This window comes from Micropterus dolomieu, linkage group LG03, assembly GCF_021292245.1.
Source record: "Micropterus dolomieu isolate WLL.071019.BEF.003 ecotype Adirondacks linkage group LG03, ASM2129224v1, whole genome shotgun sequence".
Taxonomy (NCBI): domain Eukaryota; kingdom Metazoa; phylum Chordata; class Actinopteri; order Centrarchiformes; family Centrarchidae; genus Micropterus; species Micropterus dolomieu.
In genome coordinates, this window is record NC_060152.1 from 15,226,737 (window position 1) to 15,237,487 (window position 10,751).

The window sequence follows — 10,751 nt, forward strand, 5'->3', positions numbered from 1 at the left end:
CTAATTAACTCAAAACACCTGCAAAGGCCTTTAAATGGTCTCTCAGTCTAGTTCTGTAGGCTACACAATCATGGGGAAGACTGCTGACTTGACAGCTGTCCAAAAGACGACCATTGACACCTTGCACAAGGAGGGCAAGACACAAAAGGTCATTGCTAAAGAGGCTGGCTGTTCACAGAGCTCTGTGTCCAAGCACATTAATAGAGAGGCGAAGGGAAGGAAAAGATGTGGTAGAAAAAAGTGTACAAGCAATAGGGATAACCGCACCCTGGAGAGGATTGTGAAACAAAACCCATTCAAAAATGTGGGGGAGATTCACAAAGAGTGGACTGCAGCTGGAGTCAGTGCTTCAAGAACCACCACGCACAGACGTATGCCAGACATGGGTTTCAGCTGTCGCATTCCTTGTGTCAAGCCACTCTTGAACAAGACACAGCGTCAGAAGCGTCTCATCTGGGCTAAAGACAAAAAGGACTGGACTGTTGCTGAGTGGTCCAAAGTTATGTTCTCTGATGAAAGTAAATTTTGCATTTCCTTTGGAAATCAAGGTCCCAGAGTGTGGAGGAAGAGAGGAGAGGCACAGACTCCACGTTGCTTGAAGTCCAGTATAAAGTTTCCACAGTCAGTGATGGTTTGGGGTGCCATGTCATCTGCTGGTGTTGGTCCACTGTGTTTTCTGAGGTCCAAGGTCATGAAGTTTGAGAGCACTTCATGCTTCCTGCTGCTGACCAACTTTATGGAGATGCAGGCTTCATTTTCCAACAGGGCTTGGCACCTGCACACAGTGCCAAAGCTACCAGTACCTGGTTTAAGGACCATGGTAACCCTGTTCTTAATTGGCCAGCAAACCTGCCTGACCTTCACCCTATAGAAAATCTATGGGCTATTGTGAAGAGGAAGATGCGATACGCCAGACCCAACAAAGGCCACTATCAGAGCAACCCTGGGCTCTTATAACACCTGAGCAGTGCCACAGACTGATCGACTCCATGCCACGCCGCATCGCTGCAGTAATTCAGGCAAAAGGAGCCCCAACTAAGTATTGAGTACTGTACATGCTCATACTTTTCATGTTCATACTTTTCAGTTGGCCAACATTTCTAAAAATCCTTTTTTTGTATTGGTCTTAAGTAATATTCTAATTTTCGGAGATACTGAATTTGGGATTTTCATTAGTTGTCAGTTTTAATCATCATAATTAAATGAAATAAACATTTGAAATATATCAGTCTGTGTGTAATGAATGAATATAATATCCAAGTTTCACTTTTTGAGTGGAATTACTGAAATAAAATCAACTTTCTGATGATATTCTAATTATATGACCAGTACCTGTACTGTACAGACATTGGAGAAGTATTGTTCCTCCACATCTAACTTTCATCATAGGGCTGGGCAATAAAACAATAATGATAATTATCGCAATTTAGTTTTCCTCAATAACAACATAACAAATTCTTCAATAAATGTTCAATAAATGTTTGATTTTGAATCATGAACGAATTGGCACTTTTACTTAATTTTGTTCACGCATATTTGTTAAAAACAGATTTTCAATTGTTTTCAATGTCCTACCCCAGATTTGTTAAGTGATCCACTGTTTGGCAAGTGATTGTCATGTTCTGACCATAAAGAATAGTTTAACACCACAATTAATCTGGTTTCTTCAACTTTGACTCAGGAGCAAAAATCGGCCTTTAATGACAATAATCATGATAATTATCAATATGAAAGTATATATGAAATGGGGTTTTTATATCGTTTTTGGCAATATCGCCCTGCCCTATCTCTGCAGAAAGCGAATAAGCATTTTTCCCAAAATATTGAACAATTACTCTAAATCTCTTCTCTAGATCTTGAGCATTTATTTTACTTAGACAGTTATAAAAAAGAGCAGGTATGCAACGGGAATACAATTACAGTATGTCCAGATGCTTTAAAATTTGTTTTTAATTAAATTAAAAAAAACCCTGATATGAATGTTGCAGGCAACAACCAGGAAACTGGTTATCCAAGTCATTATTCTTTAAAATTGAAAACATGCCCCGTGGGAGAGATTATCAGTTTTACATTATTCAAATGATTAATTAACTTCCAAAACTCCACAAAGTCAAGTTTTTCATGACTGTATGAGCTGTATTTTCACTACAATACTTTGAGTACTATAGCACATGTGTAATAATGTACGTGTGATACTCACATAGGGTGTAAATATCTTGACCCAGCGTGGTTTCTTCTCTCCTCGTGCATATTCAAAGCAGAAGGCCATGCCCTCTTCATCCGTGTCCCACCTTTGCATCTCCCCCCAGTCAAATGCAATCACCTGGTTCTGGAACAACACTGAGGCTTTAGTGCACTCATTCCAACTCCATTGTGCATCCAAAATGTGTTTTTACAAAAAAGGCGCAAACACTAACAAACAGTCGCCCTTGCCTCGAGTGTCCCTTCCTCGGTGCAGGCATGCAGCTTGAAGTGGTGAATGCTGATGGCTGTTATGACATGGCCTTTGCGTCGAGAGTCGCAGGAACAGTGGGGGAATATAATCTCATTGTAGCCCTCGCAACCCCTCAACAAACTCAGATACTGAGAGAGAAAGAGGCAAAGGAAACAAGATAGTGTTTTTATTCTACAATATATTTGTATATATTTTATAGCCATAAAGCATAGTTCAGTCAGATAATATAGTTATTCTCTGCAGCCCAACTGATCTGAAAATGTGGTAAATAAAAGTATTTAATTGTGGGGACAGGTTCTCTCAGGATGATTTATTTATGTTTTCAGACAGAAGAGAACTCACTCACTTTCTATAATCGTTTTCTTTGCAATTCAATTCAATTTTATTTATATAGCGCCAAATCTCAACAACAGTTATCTCACAGCGCTTTTCATAAAAGAGCAGGTCTAGACCGTACTCTGTGATGCTATTTACAGAAGCCCAACAGTTCCCACCAAGAGCAAGCACTAGGCGACAAGGAAGGAAGGAAGGAAGGAAGGAAAGAGAGAGAGTATCGACAACAATGAGTATCTCTATCTGTCTCTGTAAGTTGTTCAGGAACAGCAGCAGAGTAACTGTGTGGTGGCTGTCTGTATATGAGAGACTGACCATGGACATCTTCTTCTGCTCAGCCAGCTTCTGCAGCTGGTAGGACTTCTGCTCTGCTTTGACGAAGCCTTTCTTCACATCTTCCACGGCCTACAAAGATAGGGCCGTTAAAAACACACACACACATAAATGCATTCGCCACAAAGACAGACACTCACCTGGTGAAAGAAGTAGTTGACAGCAAGCTGGTTGTCATTGAGCAGGATCTCCTCTTCTGTAGTGAAGAGCCACTTGCGCAGGGTGAGGCAGGTTCCTGGGATGGCTGAGGTATAGTTCTGTACATACAGTTTGTGGGGGAATTCGTTGGGGGCAAGCTTACGCACTGAAGAAGAAAGAGACAGACAAAGGGGAGGGAGGGAGAGAGGGAGAGAGAGAGAGAGAGAGTTATATCATATGGCAAGAAAACAGTGTTCAAAAAGTGTTCTGTCTTGAAGACCTAGTTTATCTAAATTAATGTTTCTCTATTGACTTTCTGCATGTTCAAAAGATGAATTGTAGTAACTCCCCTGACTTGTCATCTTAGCCTCACAGAGCTGCTAGCATGACCGCAGACTCTCAGCCTTGTTTACTTCTGTTTTGGCATTAACGCTTGTTTAAATTAAAAACTGATAGACAAAGATATACAAGCACAAGAGCAACAGGTGAGAACAGAGGTGCAAGACCAAGAGTCAATTTCAAGAAGCAATCTAACAGATTTAGTCAGATCAAATGCAAATTTAATCCTCGTAACGCTTTCCTTGCGCGAGTACATTCGCTGCAAGTGTTCACACACAACGTGAGAAGACGATTAGAACCCACGAAAATTCGCTCGAGTTGGAAATTTTCACCCGACAGAAAATCGCGGCTGTATGCGTCTTTGCATTGACTTTGTAAGTAAACTCACCACCTGAACGCTCGCTTCGCTTTTGTTCTGAAAGCACAGTAAGCTTCTCAGGCAGACTCAAGTTCTAAAGCTTTTGTAAATGGCCAATGTATCTACACTTAAAGGCAGCCAACAGATGTATTTGGGGTTAAAACGTCTGTGACATTACGTCAGGTATTATGCATATTCAATGTAAGGAAAAGTATCTTCAAGTCGAGAGAGAGAGAGAGGGAGAGAGAGAGAATGCTAGAGGTTTAATGAAATGTATGGGGTTGATTGTTCTTATGTTGTATGTATGATGCTTTGGCAATGTTGTTGTTACACATTCATGCCAATAAAGCTAATTTGAATTGAATGCTAGAGGAAGGGTGGCCATTCATCATCTTGTTTTTTGCTCCAAGCAGAATTGTAGCTGTGGTCTCTCCTCCAATCTGAAAACAAGAAGAGACTTTGGACAGTGGAAAGAATGCAAATATTTATGATAATCTAATCTATAACTGATAAAAACATGGATGGCATTCTTGACATCACTGAGGGATAAAGAAAAATGCTTCGTTTCTAATTTATTCTTTACTATTCAATTTTGAACTCATATGACCTGTATGAAAAACTTCCTTGTTTTTACTGCTACTGCACTGCTGCAGTCACAGACAGAGCACACTGTTCATAGAGAATAAATTCAGTGGTGCTGCATGGGTTGAAAATTACTACTACTTCTGATGGAGTTTCATTTAGTTGCTTTCAAAAAAGAAAATCTGCAACATCCTTGTACCGCACTAGCCTTGAGGAAGCGAGGACCAGATGAAGTGACTATTCACGTGCAAAGGCAGAAGGTGTTTATTCTAGATTATTTTGAAAAGGATGGCTGCTGAGGAGTCATAACAATACTGGAAAACGTTTTCAGTTTTGAAAAAAATGCATACATTCAAACTCAAAGCTCAGTGACATGTTCTTACTAACCGAAGGTGTGGTTGATGACCTCAAACAGAGCAAAGTAGCTGGCTGTTACGCTGTCCATCCCGAGTTTCATAACCACAGCCTTAAAAAAAAAGAGGGAGACAGAATGAGAGTGAACACAAAGAGTAAAACATTCACGAGGTGACTGTAGGAGGTCGTGGTTAAGTTATACAGGCCAGTGTATGTGTTTACCTGGTAGACCTGGTCTGTAGTTGAGTTTTTGCGAACTCTGACAGTGAGCGTGGTTTTATCAGGCATGGCTATTCTCAACTCCACATCCGACACGCCGTTATAGTTCTAGGTCATGAGAAGGAGGGACAAACTGTACGGTGAGTCACAGGCAGAGGACCACCATAAGACTCACACACACACAGACACACAGCTTTTTCTTTTTACCTCATCTGATTCAGACAGGAACTCCTGCATGATGTCACTTTCTCCAATTACCCGTACAGAGCACACTACCAGATGAAAAACAAATTATATTAGGTGAAGAGTTTTCCATGTAAAGTAAGTAAAATAACATCAGTGTTTCCAATACGTTCATTTATTTGTGGCGGCCCGCAACAATATCAACGCTGACTGCCACAGATTGACTTTTTATTTTTATTTTTTCCACTAGGCCCATTTAAAATTGTATTTAATTGCAGAGGGCATTCGCGCAGCACATCCTCTCGCTCGGCCCTCTCTCACACTCTCTCCCTCATGAACACAGCTGCACAAATCTGTCCTACACAATGCTGTCAATGTCGGAGACCCAGCTTAAAAAAGTTATTAGCAAGCATGTAAGGAGCCTAGTTAATAAATAGTGTACTCTCTCTCCCTGACCTTTCTCCAGGTATTCTTCCAGGCCTCTGCGTCGTGCGTCCAGCTGCTGCTCCGACAGGGAAAAGGGCCATTTCCCAGGCAACTTGGGGAACGTAAAGTTGGCAAACTCCCTCTTCAGGTTTTGGTGTAGGATCACAAATTCACGGTAACGTTTGGAGCACAGCTGCCTGCCCGCCATGTACACATTATAGACCTGGAAGAGAAAAAGTGAAATGAAATTGAACATCCTAACGCAATAACAGGAAGTTAAATTTGAAATATTTTACTACCACAACAGCGATTATTTAAAATACTTTGTTGGAACATTAGTCTGATCTCAAACCTGAATACAGAGTTTATGTTAAAGTCATGGATACTGTGACTTGACTCAGACTTGAATCCGATTATAAAAAATCCTCACTTTACGCTACACCCATTCACCAAGTAACACTCCCATCTGAGCCTTCACTCATCCATACGTGCACCCACCACAAACTTTTCCTGATTGAGCTCAGTGTGTTTGTAGCTCGGCACAGAGATGGGGACGGCCTGCTTGTCCGAGTAGTCATAGCAGGACTGGGATGAAACGTCGTCTCCGGGATCCAGGCAGTCGGCCTCCTGCGGCGGCACTGACAGCACAGCCAGCACCAGCTCCCTCTCTCCAGCCCTGATAAGGTCCACCACCTGCTTGTGGGTCGCTCCCTCCACATTCACACCGTTACTGTTGAAAACATGGAGGATAGGACGTAGATGTTTGCGTGGTGAAACTATTAGTAGTTCACTTTTATCACTGCTGTTGAGCTTATTTTTTATGTATGCACAGTATTTTATCATATACTGCAATAAATACTGTCTTGCTTAAAATATTCAGTTTTTGTGTCTACAGCACATTTTGAGGCTAAATCTACGTTGGACTAAATTATATTGAAAGTTTTACATCCAGGAGTAAAAATACAAGACACATCTTATAGCATAAAGCTATCAAATACAATAATACTACAAAGGTAGTATTAGTGAGGACTGTTATATAAAATTCATCATTATTTTGCTTTGTTAGCTTATCTCAAGGGGGAAACAGTGATGCATTGAATTATGAGATTCTTAGCAGAATGGATCTCAGGAATTACTGAAAGACCTAAACGTTACATTTCTCCTCAATGAAATGGCAGGAAGAGATTTAAGTGTTATAAAGTGTGGCAGAGTGACAGAGCCTTTGTCCTCAAAATCCCCCTCAGGAATAAGACCTTTGGTTTATGCCATGAGCACAACTGAGAATGAGCAACACTGGGTGTGTGCCCTTTGGCAGGCATGTGTCAGAGGCATGACAGAGCTGATGACAGTGCTGTAGCACTATGACACCATAGTTAGCTTTAACAGCCACAGCATCTCTTCTAAAAAAAACCCTCAGCATCACATACAAATCAATAAATTATAGTATTCTGTGCTTTATGTTTTGTACAAATTTGTGATTGTTTTTTTTTTCAAATATTAGCATGAATGAAGGTTGGCCTAACTTCTACTTTTCCCAAAGACTACCTGAAATGTAACATGTTATTCATTTGCATAATCTGAACAAAACCCAGTCAACAACCTGGGGAAAATATTAATCTTAGTTTGCATGGCAATTTGCAAGTGGTTAGTCAAAGGTAGCATTGGATCTTCTAATACAACAACTTCCCCGTTTTTAAAAGTGTGTTGTTAAAATATACTTTGAACTTCTCAGACAGATAAAACTCGTCATGTCTGCTTTCCCTACCAGCCGAGCCCTGTTCTCCATTTGCACACTGTCTAACCATGACTGCAAATTTCCAACGTGCTTTAATAGTTACCAGGGGTGTAACTGTTTGTAAAAGGTTTGTATGTGCTAAGCCTCCTTTTAATACAATCTTCATTCAGTTGGACACAACTGGCAGTGTTCACAAGTGGGAAACCAGTGAGGCATCATGTCCTTGTCACTGGTGATATCACCTGGCAAAACCTTATCAGAAGTCACATGTCTGTTTACTCCCTCCCTAGGTTCACAGTGGATTTAGCAGTGACAGGGACAACAGTGCATAGGAAAATTGAAAGATAAATGGGAGGTGGAAAAAAATTGAAAAAAAGAGTAAAGAGTCTAAATAACATACAAACTCAAAACACCACACTTTATCACACTGATGAAAGAATGCGGAAATGCTAAATACAATACTGCCATAAAGCAGTCCTGCTTGCTGATTTTTATAACATGTATACTATACATGCTTAAGATAGAACTCGTGACTGACAGTTGATCCGTAATGTCAGCCATTATGTCACAGCATGGCTTACATTGGCAGGGTGACACACGGCTAAAGCTCAGTTGGCACAAGCTCTCTAATAACTAGTAACTCAATGGCAAGTGATAATTTCACATGCAAGCAGGTCAAGGGAGGCCTTCTAAGCCAGGGCACACACAGCAAAGCTGAAACCTATTTGGGTGAAGAAATATGATTATGTTGGAAGAAATAAAAAAAAAACACACAAATAAAATAATTTTGCAGGTGTAGTGGGCAAAAGAACAAATGTCTCCTACAACACAAAGTACAGACTAAGCACTTTGGCAGCTCTTTCATTCTAGCTTTATGAGTATATAATAAGCACCTGATGTAGTGGCCTTTGCACTTGCACCATCAGCACTTCTGTGTATGAGAAATAGTTTTTAAGAGACATTTTCTTGTGTGTCATATTTTCAGTTCTCCTGACTTTATAACTCAGGATAATACTTAACATCTTTGTTTATTTTGATTATATCTTCTATTTTGCACTCTACGCATGCACAAAGATGCACACATACACACGCTAAAAGCTAAATTTACCAGAACATAAGCTGTGCATCACTTAAATATATATATATATATATATATATATATATATATATATATATATATATATATATATATATATATATCTCATCAAGAAGGAGGCGGAAAAAAGTGGTCAAGCACTATAGATTATTCTGAATCGAAGGCTAAGAAGCAGGAGTTGTTTGTAAATGTGCAAAGTATTGATTGCATTCTCTATGCAATCAATACTTTGCACATTTACAAACAACTCCTGCTTCTATACCACTGCACAAAGTACACCACTCCACTGTGTAGTTATTGTGTACATATAACATATAACTTTGCCTTGACTGGAAAGGGGAAAAGACACCATGCATCAAAAGTCATTTTTAGCTTAGTACAGCAATGAATGTGTAAAGATCTAGTCATATTTGGGCCTGTCTTATCTGCTGCATGGGACACACAGTAGATGAGACCCTCCCGAATGAGGCTAGTAAAGCACTATCAGTTGGAGCCTACTCTAAACTAGTGCAAAAGGGTAGGTATGAACATGGACACTAATATTAACATTCATCACAATGAACAGAGCCGATTGTCAAAGGACTGCACTGGCCAAAATAACTGACAAAGGAATTAACTAAAAGTGCAAACACACAAACATATATCCACATGCCTGCATACAAGCACATAGAAATAACGGGGTCAACAAACTGCCAGGTTACTGCAGGCCACCCATTAACAAAGCAGTGTGCAAAAGCCAGCCAATGAGATGCTGAAGTTTAGAGAGTGAAGCCAATCAGAACTGAACTGAAGGCATCCCTCCTTTTCTGCATCACCTTGATCCACAGAAACAGCCACACTGAAGCACCACCAGTACTGATGTTGAGCTGTATGCTGAGTGTTCCATAGCAACAGAGCCTAACATCAGCAAGCAATCTCCATGCATACTAGTGAGGACAACCTCTTAATGCAGCGCACACACACACACACACACACACACACTCTCTCTCTCTCTCTTTCAAGTGTTCACTAATAGTAACATCACATGACTTGCCTTGTTTTAACCTTCATGATTAAAGTAGGCAAAGCAAGCTATAATGGGTGCAGTGTGCAATGCAGAAATACTTCACACTGCACTGCATCTGGCCACAGTGATATGAAGAGGTGACTTGAGAATATTTGGCATGCTGTGGATGAGTGGATAGGTTTCAGTGTGACACGAATTCCTAATGATCCCTGGATCTTTTCTCCCTGACACACACAGACACTCCTTTCATTAGGATGAACCTGCAGGACCAGTATGAGAGTCCATGCACACACAGGCTTCTTGGTGCCCGACACTGGTCCCAGTTCAAAGGCAGTGAATGATGCTCACACGTCCTGCTTGCTTTGATTTTCAGTGACAATCATTCTGAGATTAAAGAGTCATTTGTGGGTTACGTATGAAGTGCTTTTGGTTCAGCTAAGACAGTAACCAAGGTTAGTCACTTACACTTCAAGAATCCTGTCCCCCTTCGAAATACCGGCTCTGTCGGCGGCACCTCCCGGTAAGACAGCACTAACATGCTGCAGTGGAGCGTACAGTTCCCCGTTAATGCTCCGAAGTTGCCCACCTTCACTAACTTGTCCCCGCACATTAAAGCCATAGCCCGAATCAGACTTCACTATTCGAACTAGCCGTGGGCCTGAAGTAACGGTGGTTGCCGTCTGGCAGCTGCCGCCAGTGCCCGGTGTAACGTTACCGCTACCGGAGCCGTTACGAGAGGAAGGGTGAGGCAACGGAAGAACCGATGAACAAATCCCTTCTCCCTCGACGTCCGCCATTTTTCTACACTATTTGTATCATCCACTCCAATTCAGCCAACAATAATTATCCTACAAACATTAGCTGGTAGCAGCAGGCTAATCAGCTTGGCTAGCTTACCGACCAAGCTCACCGGAAATAGCCGACAGAGTCCGATGATTCTTGAGACCGCCCCAGGAAGCGTTCCATGTGGGTCACTTCAGACTTTTTTCAGTGTTGATCGGAGATTTCCCTAGGCTCCTAGGTCACATAATTGTATTCAGGAAAGCTGAGAGTCAGTCTGTTATTTCCCGACTAAATTAGCAATGTAATAAACAAGTCTGATTGTAACACAGTGGTTCCAAATCTGTGGATCGGGAAAGGTGTCAGGGCATAGCCTACCTGTCAACATTGGGATTTGAAAATAAGAGAAATAAT

At 41.0% G+C, this 10,751-nt stretch overlaps 1 protein-coding gene across 2 annotated transcripts in view; it reads right to left on the reverse strand.

Annotated features, from left to right (window-relative positions):
- snx27b (sorting nexin 27b) overlaps nt 1-10,480 on the reverse strand; it is a 14,705-nt gene extending 4,225 nt beyond the window's left edge. Inside the window, exons 1-10 of one of the 2 annotated variants that reach the window (XM_046045540.1) lie at nt 10,023-10,480; nt 6,219-6,450; nt 5,751-5,943; nt 5,319-5,383; nt 5,115-5,219; nt 4,926-5,004; nt 3,262-3,425; nt 3,104-3,193; nt 2,434-2,583; nt 2,201-2,329 (exon numbers count right to left, since the gene is read on the reverse strand). In XM_046045540.1, coding sequence (XP_045901496.1) covers nt 2,201-2,329; nt 2,434-2,583; nt 3,104-3,193; nt 3,262-3,425; nt 4,926-5,004; nt 5,115-5,219; nt 5,319-5,383; nt 5,751-5,943; nt 6,219-6,450; nt 10,023-10,354 — 1,539 coding nt within the window. In that variant the 5' untranslated portion in view covers nt 10,355-10,480. The remainder of the gene's footprint in view (nt 1-2,200; nt 2,330-2,433; nt 2,584-3,103; nt 3,194-3,261; nt 3,426-4,925; nt 5,005-5,114; nt 5,220-5,318; nt 5,384-5,750; nt 5,944-6,218; nt 6,451-10,022) is intronic. The other variant, XM_046045539.1, reaches the window with a different exon arrangement.
- Nucleotides 10,481-10,751: the final 271 nt, after the last annotated feature.